The sequence below is a fragment of the Exophiala aquamarina genome (assembly GCF_000709125.1).
Source record: "Exophiala aquamarina CBS 119918 chromosome Unknown aczIA-supercont1.13, whole genome shotgun sequence".
NCBI classification, from domain to species: Eukaryota; Fungi; Ascomycota; class Eurotiomycetes; order Chaetothyriales; family Herpotrichiellaceae; genus Exophiala; species Exophiala aquamarina.
In genome coordinates, this window is record NW_013550575.1 from 702,931 (window position 1) to 722,011 (window position 19,081).

General features: G+C 50.4%; 7 protein-coding genes across 7 annotated transcripts; 2 read left to right on the forward strand and 5 right to left on the reverse strand.

Annotated features, from left to right (window-relative positions):
- Positions 1–587: 587 nt before the first annotated feature.
- On the reverse strand, positions 588–2,432 carry A1O9_10552 (uncharacterized protein; the record flags this gene model as incomplete). Its single annotated transcript, XM_013400713.1, has 4 exons — positions 588–1,463; positions 1,535–1,786; positions 1,833–2,218; positions 2,345–2,432. 4 exons carry the CDS (start codon positions 2,430–2,432, stop codon positions 588–590), a joined length of 1,602 nt encoding a protein of 533 aa, XP_013256167.1.
- Positions 2,433–3,660: 1,228 nt separating this feature from the next.
- Positions 3,661–4,822, reverse strand: A1O9_10553 (uncharacterized protein; the record flags this gene model as incomplete). Its single annotated transcript, XM_013400714.1, has 3 exons — positions 3,661–4,177; positions 4,227–4,489; positions 4,535–4,822. The coding sequence occupies 3 exons, from the start codon at positions 4,820–4,822 to the stop codon at positions 3,661–3,663; spliced, it is 1,068 nt and encodes a 355-aa protein (XP_013256168.1).
- A 1,189-nt stretch (positions 4,823–6,011) lies between these two features.
- Positions 6,012–7,567, reverse strand: A1O9_10554 (uncharacterized protein; the record flags this gene model as incomplete). The annotated part of the gene is made up of 3 exons (XM_013400715.1): positions 6,012–7,030; positions 7,076–7,177; positions 7,204–7,567. 3 exons carry the CDS (start codon positions 7,565–7,567, stop codon positions 6,012–6,014), a joined length of 1,485 nt encoding a protein of 494 aa, XP_013256169.1.
- A 662-nt stretch (positions 7,568–8,229) lies between these two features.
- On the reverse strand, positions 8,230–9,678 carry A1O9_10555 (uncharacterized protein; the record flags this gene model as incomplete). Its single annotated transcript, XM_013400716.1, has 3 exons — positions 8,230–9,225; positions 9,255–9,327; positions 9,377–9,678. The coding sequence occupies 3 exons, from the start codon at positions 9,676–9,678 to the stop codon at positions 8,230–8,232; spliced, it is 1,371 nt and encodes a 456-aa protein (XP_013256170.1).
- A 1,192-nt stretch (positions 9,679–10,870) lies between these two features.
- On the forward strand, positions 10,871–11,587 carry A1O9_10556 (3-hydroxy acyl-CoA dehydratase; the record flags this gene model as incomplete). Its single annotated transcript, XM_013400717.1, has 1 exon — positions 10,871–11,587. One exon carries the CDS (start codon positions 10,871–10,873, stop codon positions 11,585–11,587), a length of 717 nt encoding a protein of 238 aa, XP_013256171.1.
- A 337-nt stretch (positions 11,588–11,924) lies between these two features.
- On the reverse strand, positions 11,925–16,048 carry A1O9_10557 (uncharacterized protein; the record flags this gene model as incomplete). The annotated part of the gene is made up of 3 exons (XM_013400718.1): positions 11,925–13,222; positions 13,275–13,382; positions 13,477–16,048. The coding sequence occupies 3 exons, from the start codon at positions 16,046–16,048 to the stop codon at positions 11,925–11,927; spliced, it is 3,978 nt and encodes a 1,325-aa protein (XP_013256172.1).
- Positions 16,049–17,130: 1,082 nt separating this feature from the next.
- Positions 17,131–18,845, forward strand: A1O9_10558 (uncharacterized protein; the record flags this gene model as incomplete). Its single annotated transcript, XM_013400719.1, has 2 exons — positions 17,131–17,423; positions 17,480–18,845. 2 exons carry the CDS (start codon positions 17,131–17,133, stop codon positions 18,843–18,845), a joined length of 1,659 nt encoding a protein of 552 aa, XP_013256173.1.
- Positions 18,846–19,081: the final 236 nt, after the last annotated feature.

Below are 19,081 nucleotides of genomic sequence, written 5' to 3' on the forward strand. Positions count from 1 at the left end.
CAAAACATGTGCCGTAACCAAATTCCAATCTAGCTTTTATCATCTCTGTCCGGGCTCTGCGGCCCCTTCACTTCAAGACGAACCTGAGGTGTTGTGGTCTATCATACTATGTCCAAGTATTCAAGCACACGCAGTTAATTCTGGCGCGGTGCGTCTTCCACCTGGTGGCCATGTTCCCTGGCCTTGCATCATTCCTTCGCATGACATGTCTCGGATTCGCATTGCGTGTAACATTTTGCTGCCTATCTCCTCCTACGCTCTGGTGCATCGAGTCAATCAGCTGCGTAAGCAAGATCATGATGGTGGTCCCAAAAATTGGTAGGACTGAATGATGCGCTATGGTTCGGGTTGTGGTCTTTGTTCGGCGTTATTTTGATACCCACGGGAGTTTACATAAGCACCCGAAATCTTGATAGACCGCCAAATCTGGAAATGATGCAGAGTAAAAGTATCTCGATCAGCAGTGCAATGCCAATTGCCTGAGATCCGCATGCTAATCAAAGCAGTGGATATACGGAGCGAAGTATTTCCAAACTTGCCCCTGACAAGGCCACTGGTACTGGTGTTTACCAACTCCGATAAGCTCATCAATTCCCAAACTCTGTGAAAGGAAAATCGAAAAAGGAATCTGAATCAGCGGCTTGGTCAAAGAGACCAGCGAATTCATCCCTGATGTAGGATCCCTCAAAAGCAGACGTCATAGAATCACTACCTGGCGTCGGATCTCCGAACGCTGGAAATTCCATCCTAAATTCTTCTGTTTGTTGGCTACACTTCGGTTTAGTCACCGGCCGGGGCATCCTAGTTTGCTCGGTCGATATCAAAGGCGCCGCCGCATTGATCTTAGACTGCAATTCTTCAAGCCCTTGTAACCTTTTCCACAGGCGCATAAGAGGTCCAGAGCGTGTGCTCAAGAGTCTGATCAACTTCAACGCGAGATGAAATTCGTCTCGAACACTCGCCCAGAACTGATTGGTCGCATTCACCACAAGCAGTGACAGATTTCCAAATGAACTGAGAACGAAATGTTTGAAGACGATCGGGTGTGTTCCAATCAGGTTGGACGTTTGGTTCAACTGCCACATGGTGGCTATTGACGTTTTGGCTACCTCGGCCGCTACATGCGCATAGCGTTCATTCTCCCTAATTCTCCTTGCCGACTGCAAGATTGGCCGATATATGAGATTTCGTAGGTAGTTTTGGCGGATATACAAAATTGTCGGTAGATATAAGGGATCTTGGTACGCGTCATCATCGGCAAGTTGGATATTCGTTCTTGCATAGGATAGCTGGAGCTGGTCGGGAACCTGGTTGTACCATCGAAGGATTTGGTAATCCAGAAAGTCAATTTCTTCTTTCGATATCACGGACGCTTTCTCGCACTGATTGTTCAATATTTGCCATGCCTTCCCTGCAAGTTGCGTCCATTCCACCATGCTGGAAAGGAAAGGATTCGATATGTCCTATTCGGTGGATATGAGCATTGTTCAATTTTACATGGGCCGAAGCGTCTACAAACGGAGCCTGAACTTACCATTGTGAATAGTGATGGGTCGATGTGAGAGTCTTGGATGGAGTACGGCACCCCTTGACTAAGACTCGTCCTCCTTTCCAATGTATACACCGACCACAGTACTCTCAGTGCAATCATCCGATCGTTTTCATCTTGAAATGTTTTGAGGATGGTCTCCCTTCGATGCAGCCCCATCTCAAGGCAATGTCTTGCTGCGAACCCGATGATTCTGAACGTCCGAACTTGATCGTCAAGATGATAGTAATACAACGCCTGGTACTGTCAGCAAGTCCCGGATTCGGCAACAGACAAATCATACCACCAGTACTAGTAGCTGAATACCACAGATTCCATCGGAGTTCCAAAGAAGGCCCTCCACAGCTTCTGTCACGCTCTGAAATAATCGTTGTGCTTGATCACTTCGTCCACCGCTCTCAAGAGTGCGTCCTATAGCAATCACAACCTTCAGTTTGTTGGTATGTGCATTGAATATGGCTTCTGCCGCAGCCAGCCCTCTCTCCTTCAATTTCCCACCTTGGGCCGACTCCAAAGACCCAAATACTCGATTGGCTATGTTCATCATCGTGTGATGCTCAAATATTGGATATGTCGAACCTGGGCCACGACAGAAGTCGCAAATCAGGCGAAGTGCGTCTGCTCTCTTGATATCCCAAAGGGGATCCATGGTGAGCATTTTCATGAAAGCTAAGAAACAAGGGTATATTAGCTTTTGCCATTGTTTGTATTATGTGCAACAGCCATCGGTCGGTCGGCACGCCGGGTGTTCAGCACATGAACAATGAATAAGAGCCTGGAACAGGAACAACTTACGGCCATACTGAGCGGGCTCGAAAGAAAATTGCCGTGATACAGCGTCGTCAGGAGTCGATGCGTCGTTGATGACAGCATTGAGGCCCATTGCTTTTAAATTACCACTGACAACACTCAAGGTGAATTCGGAGCTAGATGGGCCATAAAAGCTGGGAGACTGGTGCTCCGGCGCACGATATGGTGTAGGCTCATCTCCAGCATATGTCTGAGTGGGTGATTCTGTCTGGCTACTCTGCTCCACGGGGACAGCAGAGGAGTGAGAGTCATCACCAACCCCACTGATTGGAATGACCTGGTTGTAAAGGCCGTGGAACTTGTCAAACGTACTCCCAGAAGTCTTGTTCAACCACTTCGGTCTGGAAGACTCTTTTCGTCCGCGCCTATTTGCTTGTTGATAGATACATGGCGCTTCTTGAGTGATGCACCTACGACAGGGTCTCTGGCCATCGCACTTAATCTTCCGTCGTTTACATTCGACGCTATCACTATTAGTAAGGGGCTTTGAACCTTTGGGCAATTCTGGCTTCGCACCATGCACGAGTCGCGTAGGATGCACGCTTTGACTGTGTGTGCTGTTCGCTGTCTTTAGCCAATTGCTGCAGATCGGACTCCATCAGTCTGATCTGTGCGCTCGATGAGTATAGAAAACCACACCTGCCCGGATTCCAACGAGTCAAGCGTAAGACTTCAGCCTCGGTCAGCCAGGTAGCAACACCTTAGTCAATGGTAGGCCCCACGTAACGCGCTGAGTCACAACTTGTTATGTTTACCTTAATCTCTAGCCGAATGGAAAATGCGATGCAGGGGTTTGACGCATTTCCAAACGTTCACCACCAGCCTGAGATGGTTATGGAGGTGATGAAGTCGTGTTAATCAAGATAATGGCAAACCTCGGAACGCCGGAATAATTGTCCGAAAGAGGGGGGTTTTGCCGCTCACGTGATTGGGCAATAAGAGAAGCCGAAGGCGTGAGCTGACAACGATAATGATCTCAAGGGAAAAATGGCATCAAATTTTCGTAGCTTTCAATTTAACATGACATCCACAGATTGATGGGTATTGCGCTTGGATTCACGGAACCCAGCTACTCACGTGGAGGAACCCAATGGCGCCGGTATTGACGTCCCCAGCATCCGAACGATCAACACGCAACGATTGGATTCACAAATACTATCTATCATTTCGCAGTAAATTGTTGGGGATTCTCACTTGTCCTGCGCGAGATAGACCTCGGGCTGCCGACAAAGGCACCTGAAGCCAAGGACCAGACTTGTCCGGCGGGGCCCGACTAACACTTACACTGCCAGCGGGTTTAGTCAATTTAAGGCTGATTGGTGCTTGTGCTGGGCTGTAGCCTCCTTCGAGACCTGGTCTTCGCGAGCTGGCATCTCGCAATCCATCTCGTCTCTGTCAGATATGTTCCACGTTGTGTGTTCCGTTACCTTGGCTTCGAATGGATGATCCCTATCATGTCCTGGTACCGGCCAAACCCGACAAGCAACGTAGTACGACAGCGATCCCATTGTTAGGCTCAAAAACCAACCTAACGAGTACAATCTGTCTGAAACGATGCTGAAGGAGTGCCCAAAGCTTCCTATGAGTCCAGGAAGCGGAAGAGTAAACCCTATAACGAATGCGCAAAATGCTCTGAGGTTGAAGCCATAGTAGCAGAAGTATGTGCCGCTGGATTCTGCGTTGTATAAATCCGCTACCGTCAGATTGCCATGGCGTAGCGCAAAATAATCCACAATCATGATGGCAGTGATCGGGAACTGAAAAATGGAATAACCATCAATAAAATTGAGAAAACCGTTTGCTGTCGCGACAATTTGCCTGAAAGGTCATTAGATTTGCCAGAAGCCTCAAACGAGGGCTTACGTACCATGGCACAATTGCGAAAGCGATGAAAAGGCAGAGCAGTTGACCACGAACGATATTGATGTACTGAGGTAATAAGCTCGTCACGTCAGCTGCAAATGGAATGAAGTTGCATGCTATTGAGGTGCCCAGTGTGGCAAAGGCAAAGCACGCTGATGCAAAAAATACTCCTGCTCGGGCCTTGGAGCCATGAGAGTGATCCAGTATAGCGTCAAGGAGGCTGTCTGGGTTCCAATAGGCCTCTCCATACATTGATCTGACCGCAGACTGAACATGTTAGAGACTTTACAACTGGGAGATTGCTGCACATACTGTAGTAATGACTCCAAATACTCCACAAAGGGTTTGACCGAGTGGTAGACCAATGAGTTGACCCCATGCTTGTGCTTGACTTGTCTTTGAGTACCTCGCAAGATCAGGCACGGTCACTAGTAGAGCAGAATTGATCCCGATCACCGCGTTGAATTGTGATGTGATGCCCCAAGCTAATATCGCCGTGGGAGGTATTCTTGGGCCATCAGAATCCTCCAACTGCGTGCTGTCAATTTCCCCATTGCTCAAAGTCGACCAGAGCACCATTCCTAGTCCCGCAAGGGGCATGATTATCGACTTTGTTGTGAAACAAGCCCATGATCTTCGAGGTATGTATAAACACAAAGGGCAACGTGGCGACAAATGCGAAGAAAAACCCCAATAGTCCTTGCGAAGTAATGTGTTGACCGGAAGGGATCGTGTTGGGTAGATGCTCCCAGCCCGTAAAGATACAACGAAGGCAGATGGAGATGAACTGACCAGTAAAATACATATTAATGCCTGCCCAGATGATGCCCAGCATGGAACGCAAGATAACGACAAAGTAATGCCCATATATCCCGAAAGTCGCTCGGGCCAACACAGGGGAGCCGACATGGTATCGCGCCGCCGCTCTCCCATTTGCCACTATAACCAACGCCGAAAGCAAGTTCGCGAAGAAGACCACCAGTAATGCATCTCGAATGTTGCCCCAAGAGATATAAAAGACGCCCCAACAGACCTCGTCGAGACGCACCACGACTCACTCCACCAATAGGCAAAATAATTCCAAGTCGTCCAGGTCTGTCTGCTCGGAGGTGAAGGAACTAAATCTTCGTTGATCAAACTAGACACAGAGCTCTTGAGGAGAATGGCTTCATGAAATGCGTGGCGTGATGAGAGTGCACGATGAAGCTTCGCGAGACTTGATCTAATCTGGGAGCGCACCGTCGTGATGATGGCTAGAGATATTGTAAGTAGGCCTGATGTACAGGTAACAGTTCACAAGAATCTTACTTGTTCGTCGGATTGTCAGCCATTTTGACGTAGCTGAAGAACCAACATAGGCCTCAGCTGCTCCAAAAGACAATATGCATTGTCCTCGTGCCATTCCAGCCAGAAGGATCGAGGTGCCAACGGTTGGGTCGAGAAACCACGCGTGCTGGTCCAAGCTTTCTCACTTTCCCGCAGCGTATGAGCCATCGGAGTTATTGAAGCATAAATTCCATAGCCTTGGTCCTCATCCTGCAATCCTCAATCAGCCAATTTGCATGCCTAATGCGGATAGAGAGGCTGTGCCGCTCGTGATGTGTGAATGGGGAATTTTTCAGCCTTTGCTGGACGCTACCGAACTGAATGCTCTCTTCCTGAATCCAGTGACCTCCTTGCTCAAAGCAATTCCTGAGTTCTGGGGTTGCTCTGATTGTGTTTTTGAATTAAAGAGGTTGCCCGATATAGAAAATGAGCCCTCGCCGTTGTATTCTGCCTGATACAGTTTTTATTTTTGGTGGACTAGTCTTCCTCCCACCCAGACACGATTAACGTTCCGATCGTCCCCATTCCACACCCACTTGTTGACCCTGTCGTGCCAATTCTCCCAGCCAAAGATATCTACTGCTTCATATTCCCAGTCCCCTAGCTTTATTTCTTGAACATCCCACAGCATTCCAGGTGCAAATCCACCAAGTCTTCCTTCCATACCGGTGAGCCTTGCACCACCCATGGTTCCAAGATATAGAGATTCAGCCACCGGTACGCTGAGGCTTGAATTCTGCCCTTCTTGGAAACTGAGAAGTCGGCTCACTAGGAACGCCTGCCTCACCACTTCAAGTATATTTGCAGAATATCCACCTGCCGCATCAGTTCCTAGTCCAACCTTCACGCCAGCATCGATAAGCTTGCGAACATGACAGATTCCCGAACCAAGTGCTGAATTGCTTGTTGGACAGTGAGCCACCCCGGCACCTCGTGCTGCAACCAAGGCAATCTCTGTGTCCGTCATGTGGATACCATGTCCCAAAATCGTTCGATTTGTGAGAAGTCCATGAGCGTCATAGACACCAGCGTAGGTAGACTGTTCGGGGTACATCTCTGCTACCAATTTGACTTCACCGACATTTTCATCTATATGAGTCTGGATGCGAAGGTTCATCTGTCTGGCCAAGTTACCCAACAGAGTCATAGACTCATTCGTCACTGCTGGCGCAAATCGAGGGGTTATTATCGGGGCGACGAGTTCTCCAGAAGGGTCAATGCCCTGAATATGTTGAATTGTTGCGAGGGTCTTGTTGATGGCATCCTCGGGTGACTCATCTCGAAAATACTCCGGATTATACTGTTGATTGTCCATACATGTCCGGCCAATATAAGCACGTTGGCCTTTTGCGAAAGCCAAGTCGGCAAGAAGGTTTGTTGCTGGCACATCGACGGTCGCATAGTATGCAGCACTGGTCGTTCCATATGAAAGTGTTTTTTCAATCACGTGGGAGTAGACAGCTTGTGCTCTCGCAAATGGATCTGGAGGAGTCGTTGAGTTTGCGTATGCTGGTGAAATAGTGTTACCCAGGCTAGACTCCATGGGAAAGGTGTAGGCCTGCAGCCAGTCAAGCAATGTTCCTGCGAACAGCCCAAGATTTGGATATTGAGGAGCATGAATATGCCCATCTGCAACAATTATCAGCCGGGATCACCATCAAGGTCCTTTGGGCCGATACCGATGAATCCTGGGAAAAAGAAGCTATCGTCGTCTGCAGTGACCACCGTCGTTCCGCTGGTGGCTCCTAGGGCGGTGATTGCTGCCGCTGGGTCGGTGACGTTCCATGCGACGGCCTCAATGAAACCTTTGCCATCTGCACTAGAAACAAGAACTGCGCCTTTCTCGATTGAAAGCTGATCAGGAGTTGGTGTTGAGATGAATCTACCCAAAAAGATCTGCTGGGCAACATTGGAGCCCGCAATCTGTCCGTTGTATGGAGAGTGGTTTGAACCAGACGGATGGGCAGAGGCGAATGCGATGCAAACAGCTAAGAGGAAAGCTTTACAAGTTAGTGACATCGCGTGGCACAGGAGACTTAACTGGATGGCTTTGTGCAATGAGATTCAGTGGAGACGAAGGCAATGTCGTGGATATAGTACTGGTTATCCAAATATATATATAATTCGGCCGTACTGCTCGCTGCCCATCTCAGGCTATCAACGAACACGAGACATTCTCCCAGCATCAGACGAAAGCGGACCTATCGAATCTTGAAAAAGACTCAGAAAAAGACTATATTTCACTACTGGACCGTTCCATTGACCGTCCCATTGACATTTGTGATGGTCTGAGCTCTAGAGCACCCCCGAAAAGCTCGACGCGTGGGCGTTGCAGTAGAGGTGGCAAAGTCGACAATCTTGTGGGATCGTGCTTTTTCGCAAATCAGCCCAGACGTGATGCCCAGTGTAGTTAAGTTGGTAGCCTGAGAGATCCATGCCCTAACTCATTAAAACTACTGAACTGAGAACGATCCGCGGCAGAACCAAAAGAAGCTCCAATATGAAAGCTTAAAATACTCAGCTCGTATTTAGTCCTTTGCCCTGACCCAAGGATTCATGCTAATCGTACACAGCCCGTATAGAGATCCCGGTGCTGTGAATAATACTCTCTGCTAGAGGAAAATGGCTTCAAAAACAGCGCTAATATACTCAAATGACCTTCCACTCTCGATTTTCCCTCACTAGTGAGCATAGGAGGCAACGGGCTGTTGCCCATATGCACCCTGTTGTCCATACGCACCGCCGCCTTCCTGGGGCGGATACGCATCCATCTCGTGTGGGTAGGCTTCACCATCTCCTTGCGTCTCGTGGTATCCTCCCTGTTCTTCCGGATATGGAAGGTCTCCGTAGCCGCCCTGTGGATATGCCGCATCGGATTCCTGCCCATACTGATGATCTCCTTCGGGATATGCCCCTTCTGGGTCGTCTCCATATTGCTGGCCTTCTTCTTGTTCATACGGTTGGCTGCCATACTGGGCGTATGCAGGATGTTCTTGTGGATACTGGTGCGAATCTTCCGGTGCATATTGGTCTTCTTCTTCGTGCCCATATTGCTGGGATCCTTCCTGTCCATATAAATGACCGTCCTCGTGATGGCCTGCACCATCTTGTGGATTGAAAGGGTCTTCGTAGCCTTCTTCGTGCGTGGGTTGATATCCTTGGTTATGTTCACCGTATTGCTGTGGGTCTCCCTGCCCGTACAAACCTTCTTCTTCCTGACCATAGTGGTCCTGGCCATCGTGCTCCTGGCCATCGTGCTCCTGGCCATCGTGCTCCTGGCCATCGTGCTCCTGGCCAACGTGCTCTTGGCCATACTGCTCCTGATCATATTGCTCCTGGCCATATTGCTCCTGGCCATATGGATATTCATATCCCTGCTGATCTGGGCGTCCTTGGCTATATTGTGGCTGTTGGTTTTGACGAGCCATCTCCTCCTCTTCAGCCTTCTTCTGCTCTTCAGCCTTCTTCTGCTCTTCCGCTTTCTTCTGCTCTTCCGCTTTCTTCTCCTCCTCTGCCTTTTTCTTCTCTTCGTCTGCTTTCTTTTGCTCCTCAGCCTTCCTTTGTTCTTCTGCAACGCGGGCCTCCTCGGCCTTCTTTGCTTCATCTGCAGCACGAGCTTCATCTGCCTTCTTCTGCTCTTCCATCTGTATAGCTTGTTGCGTCTTCTTAAAGGTGACCTTCAGACTGTTAGTTGGGGCAGTATCACCAGTATGTGGGATAACCTTGCATTGCTACCATCTCTGTCAAAGTTTCCATTGAAGGCCCAGTTCAAAAAGCCACTTGATACCGTTAGCTGTAGGGCAAAACCAGACTGCATTTGTGACATACCCATCTCCTTTGAGATGAAATGGCCCTTCGTCAAAGATGTACACCACATACGCCAGCGAGGTTCCTGTGGGACAATCACACTGTAGAGCCTTCTTTTCGACCCCCACGAGACCGCTAGCGTCATGATCCGTGTATACGACCATTATATTCTTCCCAGGGTTATCTGTAGCAAGCTGTCCTGCCGCTGCCGGTGTCCATTGGTTGCGGAAATCTTGTTCGGCCTTATTGTTTTGGATTAAGCCCGAAATGATCGATCCTATTGAAATTGCGGCATCGACGAACGTCAAAACCAAGCCCGCCATTTTGTCTAGCGTTGGTCCCGGCACTGGATGAAAAGCACGGGAGGAGAGGAGGCTCTAGCAATGTGTGAATGCGGTAGATGAACGATATGGGACGAGAATACAGTTTTGTAGAATCGAAATGGAAGTCAGCCACGGGTAGTTGGCAAGACACAAGCTGGAGCAATTGTGTTCCAAGGGGCTAGGGGCTATGGGGTAAGATAGCGCTATGGAGTGTATTCAAATACATAGTAGCCTTCCCATTGGAAGAGCGATTATATATAAACCTGACCACCTTTGCCATGAGGAATACTTCACAACATCTCAAGGCTTGGAGGAATGGAACGCCCTCAGTACAACAGTACTTAACATAGTAAGATATAAGCCACGATGTTATCTGGTCTGCGACTAGCCTAGACTAGCTAGATGAGTAAGCCGGTGGGTGTAAGGAATGGCCCCCAGCCATTCCTCTCCAGAAATAGATATAGGCACTTAGTAATAATACTCATCCGGGAAGGCCTTACCTAGCGCTCTGGCCTTTCGTGGTGGGGGACAAGGCGTTCCGTTCTATCGCAAACGGCCTCAGGACGCCCTATTATTATTATTATTTTCAGAGCCCGAGTAGTCACTTCGAACGCACCGACAGCACTACATTGTACGTCCCCTATTTTCTAGAAGTCATACTACATATAGCTCAGTCACTGGTGCAGGAATACTGTGTAACATCATTGTTCTCTTCGTCATCTAGAGCTGACTATTCGGAGGGGGGATAGCCGAGACTCAGTTATCAACTTATCACTCTTGCCTTGAGCCCTCTTGCGGTCCCCTCGCCCCGATTACGAGGCAAGCTGGGGGTGATTGAAACCAATTCATCGGGCATGTGCACGTATGAAGCCTGGCAAGCGGTAGGTAAGTGGTGTTTTTAAGATCAGTGCACCTAGTATAGAACTACCTAGGTACCATGTCGGTAGGTTGCTGGGTACATATATACATAGGACTCCATGTACTTCGGTACCCTGTGGTGGCTCGGTGAGTGCCAAGCTTTCGTGCACTAGTCTGAATCGGGCCCTTGGTTGCAAGATCATCTTCTCTTCAACAATTCCTCTCCTCCAGCACTATTAGTGAACCGACCGCAAAGTGTAGACCAGCTTGAAATATTCAGCGGCGCACCGACCTATCTTCGCATATAACCTCGAAAAGAGCCGCGCTGGCCACAATGGAAACCCAGACCCGTCGAAAACCTCCGCCTCCCGCCACCTCAACATCCGCCCACAAATACCTTCTCGCATACAATGGAATCTGCTTCCTCCTCTGGTCGATCGTGACCCTCCGCGCCCTGGCCCTAATCCCTACACTATCACTCCACTCGAAACTGCACGGCCTCCTGGACGCGCTCTTCCCACTTCTGAAATGGACACAAACAATCGCCCTCCTCGAGATCGTACACGCAGCCCTTGGCCTCGTACGCGCCAGCCCCGTCACGACCGCCATGCAGGTCTCCTCGCGGATTCTCCTCGTCTGGACCGTCCTCCAGCGCTACCCGCAGATCGTCGCCACCACAACTTCCTGGGGGAAAGAGACGGCAGGATCCACGACAGGTCCGATCGCTTTCGCAGGCATTCTGCTCGCGTGGGGCATCACCGAGGTCATCAGGTACGGGTTCTTCGTCTGGAAGACCATGATCAGCGACAAGATCCCGTCGCTCTTGACCTGGCTGCGGTATAATACATTCTTCGTCTTGTATCCGATCGGCATCTCGAGCGAGTGTCTGCTCATGTACTTGGCCTTGAAGCCTGCAGCTAAGGAGGGTTCAAGTGTTGATGTATTGCTCAAGGTTGTCTTGTTCATCTATGTCCCAGGAAGCTATATACTGTATACGCACATGATGGCGCAGAGGCGGAAGGTGCTCAAAGGGAAGGGAAAGTTGGCGTAGTGGTGTACGCTGACCAGTATTTCGGGATTTCACAAGAGTCTGCGGGAGCATTTCAAGCGTGTTGCCTCTCGACCGTCTGTCTCGATATCTTGTATAGCTCACTACGGTGGCACGGAAGACCGAAGGACTCTGTGCCTTGCTCAGTTGTGAGTATTGATTCGTATCAAGATCGGTCTCCACCTACCAAGTTCGGGAGCCATGTGGGGTGAGCCAGGCGTTGATGGAAGCCGTTGATAGATCAGACCCTTGAGTATTGATGGATTCATGGAAACTGTGTTTACACACAGTTCGCACAGGTAGAGCAGCATCTTTGGAGTCGGAGGGGGTGCCATGGACATCAAACGAGGTAAACGTGGACATCTTTCATGAAGATATCTCGTAACTTAAGGGTAGCCGGACCATTCAACAAGCACAGCGCCATCTTCGCCGCCCTCAGCATGGCGACGGTCGTGAAAAGCTGCTCCTCCTCCGACAGCATTTCCTTCTCGAGCGTGTGTGCTATCAGTGCAGCCAGCTCTTTCACTATCTGATGCCCGCCGTCCGTGGAAGTCCGGTCCAGGCTGCTGAACTCGTAATCGAAGTCAGACATCATCTTCTGGATCAACATCGGCAAGCTCTGTAAGAGATTGTTTCGGCCGTCGTATATCTCCGGCTGGCGCCCGCAGAAGGACAGCCATGAATCCAAGGCCATAAGTTCCGTGAGTCGCTCAATCACGCTAGTATTCGTCCCTTGGTAGCCTGACGGGTTGATCTGATGATGGTATGAGTGCAGTAGCTGGATCGCAGGCATTGGAGTGTTGTAATTCTCAAAATTGAGGAAATGGTAATCCGTGGGCACAATGGTCCCCCCCATCGCATTAATGGCATAGCTTGGGTGAGTGGATTTGCCTTCATAGAGCCACTGCTCACACCACGGTAGCGCGTCGACATAAGTAAGCGTTGAGTTGTCGGTGTAATATTCAAGGACTTCCAGCATAGTCACAATCGCACCCAAGCATGTGTCACTTGAAAAAAGGTCATGCCAAGGGTTTGCAAAGTAGCCCGGTAGAACATCAGCCTGACATATCCACAGCCACTTGATTGAACCGTCTTTCAGAGTGCCCTTCCCAGTTGTCACATCGTCTACCGCTGATCTATCGTGTTTTGGAATGTCGGGAACCGGATCGCTGTAAGAGGCGGACAGGATGTCTCTCGTGTCCAGCGGTTTCAAGCGCTCGCTGTCGGAGCCAGAGCTCCTGGATGAAAATGAAGATGAATTCGAGCGGGTGGAAGCCCGGCGACGGACCGATCCTTGGTTTGTTTTGAGACGCCCCCTTAAGTGTTCGACCAGGACTTGTCTGGGTGACGGTGATCTGTCACTATATGTCGCTGCCTTTGATTTATCTGAGAGGATGGAGTTCACCATGTTGTCGAGTTCGGGTCTTACGGGCAACTCAGGTCGACCAAGGTCTAGCTCCTCAGATTCGGACATTGTATCAGGGGAGTGGGAGATCTTTGAGCTCTCGCCCGATCCGTAGACAGATTGACCTGACCAGCTGGTGTTCGATTCTGCACTTCCAGCGCCAGGGTCTACCAGATCCGTCGCGTCGCTCCCTGACTCCACGGGACGAGTGCCATCAAGGCTACCAGAAAATCCTGCTTCGCTTAGCATTTCTTCTCCTTCAAAAGAAGAAGGGAAGGTACGAACTATTTCTGGCCCTCGAGGCCCGGTTCCTTGGCAAGCCGCGCGAAGACGCTTGTCTGGCCCCAGGGTTTGCCACTTGTTCTGGATAAAGGCTCTCAAACTCGCGAGCTTCTATGAGAAGTGTTAGCCATCTGAAAGAAAAGCCCACACGGACGGTCGCAGGCAACCACGACCAAACACGGACATTGGTGGTTGAGATACTAACCTCTAATAGCTTGGGTTTTATCGGCGAGTATTTGGATCTCTTCCTTAGTCAAAACTCTCAACACAATCACATAGTCCCCGCGGTCTTCGAAGCGTTCGCGTGCTTGCTCAAGTGCCTCGAGATTTACTAGCCGGCGGCTGATCTTTGTCCAGCGAGCGCCTGGTGGAATGCCTAACGCTCTAGCTTCTCTAAGAGGAGCAACACCTTCTCTGAGGGGATTCGGGTCTTCTGGAAATTGTTCCCGAGGCCGTCTCAGAATGCCTCTCCGAGGCTCAACGACAGGGATAACATTGTGTAACAGCTTCTCAGATGGCATTCCAGAGTTAGCCAAGCCAGCGTCACTCGAGAGCGGCTGATCGACCTCAAAACGGCTGGGCTTAGCAGTTGCTGGTATACTTGGCGATCGTTCAGCCTCACTATTAGTTGGGAGAGCTTCCGTAGGTGAGCTGTAATGAACCTTCTTCCGCTGGCTACTGTCCAGGAGGAGTTGAAGATTGTCCAGTTCTCCAGCAGACAATCTACCTTCCTCCTGAGGAGTTTTTGTTGACTGCTGGGGTTCGCGGGTAGCTTCTGTGCTCGAGCCTACCAGAATAGGGTCGCGGCCGTATGCAACTTCATGCTCATCCGGAAGGGCATTTTCATCCACGGATTTTCCAGAGTCTACAATCTCTCGTTCGGCAGAGCGAAGTCGTTTGATGACGGAATCAGTCGTTGGACCTCGCCTGCTTCGCCTTGATGCGCGGCTCTCACGGGAGATTGAACGAGCTTCTGAAGGAGAGACTCTTCGTCGTTGCTCACTTGCGGTTGCGCTCGATTGACGAGAAGTTGAGTAATAAGTTTCAATTTCCCATTCCGTTTGGGCGTCTCTCTCGTGCCGCATATGCTGTCTACTGCTGAGGGTTGTTCGCCACTTGTCAATCATAGAATATGATCTTTCACGCCTCAGTTGCTGTATGGAAGTGTGCCAGTCTTCATTCACACTCACATTATCCTCCTCCCGTTCTTCTGGAAAGGGTTTCCAGGTCAACAAGTTGTTGTGACCTCGTGATCTGGGTTGTGCCGCTTGCTGCTTCTCTATGATGTATTGCTGTAATGACCGGCCATCCAGCGCTTTACGAGGTCCAGAGGCTGGCAAATTCCAGCCTCGATTGGTATGCAACGGGCGTGGAGATCGCCGCTCTGCTCCTGCGATATCTGGAGTTTGAACACTACTTTGATTCATGTCACGTAAGTCTCGGTCAGCGCTAGAAACTTCAATTGTACCATGACCCTCGACATCTGTGATGTACGCGTCAGATTGCTCTTTGACGCTGTTTTGGCTAGAGACCCCACGCCACTTGTCGAGGAAATACCTCAATGGCTGTCTCCATCCCCGAGATGGCGCAATAGATTTCTGCTGTTGAAGGGCTTGATTTGCAGACACATCCAATGCTCTATTACCTAGAGTGAGAGGGGGCGAGGTCCCCCTTTTGCTTTCAGGCGTTCGCACATGAAGTTTGCGGTCATCTGGGGTAGCATGACGACCATTTGCGCGATCGTCCGAGTTTGAGAGATCTAGTATACTGGGAGCATGTACAGTAGTTGGATTTGAGCGTGGTCTTACTAACAGTGGGCCTCCCACCACCGAACGAGTTCTGCGCCTCCGAAGCGTCTGGGTTGGTGAAGTTGACCTCAGTCGAAAGCTTCGCACTGGAGATAGAGAATAGAAGTAATTTGCATCAGATGCCTTGGCCATGGAGCGGCCACGGGATGAGGCCACCCAGCTGTTGCCCTCATAAGCTTCAAAGGTCTTTCGATCGCGTGCATCATATTTGCGGCCGGCAACAGTGACGACATCCCATGTCCTTGCCATCCAAGCAGGATCGATTTTCCCACCTCTAAGACGAATACCAAGAGGTCGATGTGAGTTCCTCGGGCTGAAGTGAATAATAGATCCCAGCATCGGATGCCATGAACTAGTAATTGCACCAGCTTCGCCATCCATAGCGATGGATTTCCCTTCGAACGAGGCATCAGTGCATCTCATACCAGCCATCAATGCGATAATGACGATGTCACGCATGGACACTTGCATGGGTACAACTGGAAGATCTGAAGGGCATCTGTCGGCATCGCGGTGGAGTAGCTCATAGAAGAGGTCGTCTGTACATGAGTTCTGTGCGACTCGACAAAAGGACACCCAACAGGCCTCGCCAGTTTCTGCAGATTGTGCAGAGCCTCTTCCCTTCGCACTACGTTGGAAGAGCGAAGGATGGGTGTCTAGGGCATCACGATGGAGATCAGGAAGCGGCAAGAGCCCTCGCTCGTAACTGACATAATGTGCAAGGCTGTCCTCCCACAAGCTTGGGCGGAGGCTGATCTGTGGTACCGAATAAACGACCCGAAAACGAAATTGTGAGTATTCCCAAATTCTGCGTCCTCTACCGGGCATTTTACCATAGACGACGCTATCGCACATTCGAATCAGCTGGCCAGTGTTGAGATATTGCTGAAGAACCTGTGCAGTAGCAATCGTCATGGCCAGGACTGAGACCACCAAAGCAGCCACCGCTGCAGCTGTTGCGGCGTCCATGATTTGTATCGATGAGGGGCGGTCTGAATGAGAGCCCGCACCATTTCTGGATCTCAGGCAGGCTCCATCGATTCCACTCCCTCAAGATTACTTATGCTTGAAGGCGGGTTTCACCAACGAAAGTCGATGAGCGTGAAACGAGCTGCTCTGGTCATAGCCACCAAGCTGGGCTTGTTGACAACAGCTAAGGAAGAGAGCTCAGCCTGACTGACGAGGAGGCGATCGAGGCTCGATTTCTGCGGAACGAAGCTAAGACTCGCTAATGCAAGACAGGAATCACTAGCCCGAGTAGGAGGGCAGACTGCCCCATACTCGTACATCCCGGCTGTCCTTCGGGGCTGTCATGTTCAAACCTGGTCGTGAGATATATCAGCGTACCCCATGGACCGAACAACAATACTGAGGTACCAACGTACTTGAGGTAGAATTGGAGTGGCATTTCGCGGTCCGATGCTAAGACATACGGAGGAGTAGGAGTAGACTTCTGGCAATGTGATACGGCGGAGTAAATGGGCCACTGGCGGGGGCAGTTTCGGCTTCGCTTACATCCGGGTGTGGGGAGGCTGCCCGACATATTTGCACGCATCTTTCTGCCTGATGTTGTATTTGTAGGTTCTCACCACCCGCTCAAGTGCCACTTACTTGCATTGATTCACTATTCGTTGAGGCAGAGAAAGGTCTAGCAGTTTGTCCCTGGTTTGGCATTAAGTCCCCCCCTTGCATCATCTTATCTAGGACCCCAGCATTCTCCAGGCGCTGGCCCTTCAGTTGGATCTACAGAACACTTCACATGCTTCAACCCCGATGACACAATTCGCCGATCTCTTGGTGCTCCAGTCAATGTTGCAGCACTATGACCTTTCGAGGCAGCCATCTGTATGCCAATGGACCTGAGATCCAAGGCGTTTTTGGCGTAATAAGCCTTCCTCTCACGACAGTCGCTCATATCATCTCATATGTAAGACGTTCCGCGTCTCTCTGCCTCCGCGCTGCCAGTGCTCGACATTGACTCTGCCCAAAAGCTCGACGGCGACGTCGCATCCCTCTCGCGACTATGTCGGACCTCCCGCTCCCTTTATTACATGACCGTCCCTCACCTCTGGCGATCCGTTGTCCTGACGTCCTATACTTCCATCCGCTACAAAGATGATGTCCCCGAAGGCTTTGGCAGCGCAAGTCCCTTCAGCATGGGTCTAAATGCGCTGGTCACACGCAATGTCTCCAATCTGGTTCGTTCGCTGGATCTGATGGGAGACTTTGGAGGGCCTGACCAGCATGAAAATTCAAGAGCCGGCAGGATTTCGGAATATGGTATGATCCTGAACATCGCCGTCAGTGCTGCCCTGGAGAAATGTACTCAGATCGAGAAGTTCAGGTATATGCGCCACATGTCCAAATGGATCATAGGAGTATCAAGCTAATGGTGAATAGATGGGACCTTGATGCTCGCGTGCAACCAAATGTCTACTCCAGCCTGGTGCGGCTGTCGAACCTACAGTCTCTGTGGCTACAGTTTCCACAAACACGAACTCCACACCCGATAAGCGAAATCCCACCCTTTCCGAACCTGCGATCCTTCACAATGACGAATTACGACCCACTATGCTACCCCGACGACATATCAACCATGCTGCTACATGGAGACAAGTTGGAAAACGTACAGCTGCACTTTTCCCCACGCATGCGGGACCAGGGCGAACCCTCCGTCGGTCTTTACCAGTTCTTTCGGAAGCTCATCATGGCCAAGAAGCAGTTAAAGATCACCCGAATGGGGGTTTACAACTTGCTGGCACCGATGGATGCCACGGATTGTATCAGCGCCCTCGACACAACTGCCTGTCGGGAGTTCACTGCGATAAACTCTTTCGGCTTTGACGAGGACAAATTCAGCGCTGCAAGTAATGCCACCTACTTTATCGACAGGACCTGGCTAGTCCCCATCGACCAGCTAGACAAGCCCAAACCCAAGCTTTTGAGAGTGGACCAATTGCACAAGCGCCATGCTCTTGAGCTTCAAAGAGCGACGGGCCTGGAATACCTGTACCTCGTCAATGCGCGACACAAGCCGGAGAGCATCAACGGCTGTGCGCTTTCCACTCCGACTTCGAGAGACGCCTCTCCGCGCGCCCCTTCAGTGGTTGGAAGTGGCAGCAGCAGCAAATCATCACGAAGCACACCCGCCCCGAGCACAAGCTTGCGTGATTTATATATGGATAATATCTGTAATGTTTGTGGCCCAACTCTCAAACACTTGGTTCTTCCCTCACGCTGGCCACTACCGCAGGCGACGGTCGCCAGACTCATTCGATCAGCCCCAAATCTGGACCAACTCAGTGCAGCGCTGATGTGTACCGACCTACAGGTCAGTCGGATGCTGTTTCCCTTTCTTACCAAGTTGTATGCAATCCGACTACTCAGCCCGACACAGGAAGGCCCGGAAGGCCGGCAGATGCAATGTATGTTCGAGAAATTCGTCGAGACCGATGACGGTGACCAAGCGGAAAAGTTGTCTCGAGAACTCGCTGAGACGAGCTGCGATGGCGGCAAGAGTGATTTTCCCTACCTCCGGTATGTGGGAATAGGGCACAAGGTGTGGGAAATAGGTGGAATGGTAGAGGAACTCGTCAGAATCCCTATGGCCGATGAGACCAGTCCTAGAGGTGATCCTTGGAATGCAAAGAGCGAGGGTGGTGCCTGGAGGGAAGAAGTTAAATACAAAAGACGCGTTACCCGGATCGAAGAGGAAGACGTCAAGCATGTGGAGATCTGGAAGATGGATTCCCTGGACGTCATATAAGCAATCAGTTCTGTTTGACTGGGCGTACGACAGCACCCTAGTACACATTCTGTAGAGTTTGGAGTACCCTTCAACCAAATAGAGATGGATGGAGCCAGTGGCCATCTAGGAAGCGTTGTCCTTGATTATGTGATGGGATCCTCGGGGCCACCTTGATAATTACTAAGTATAAATATTTAAAACTCGACAAGGCAGAGAGTCTTTTTTTTTTCTATGGGGGAATAGGTGGTGTCGTT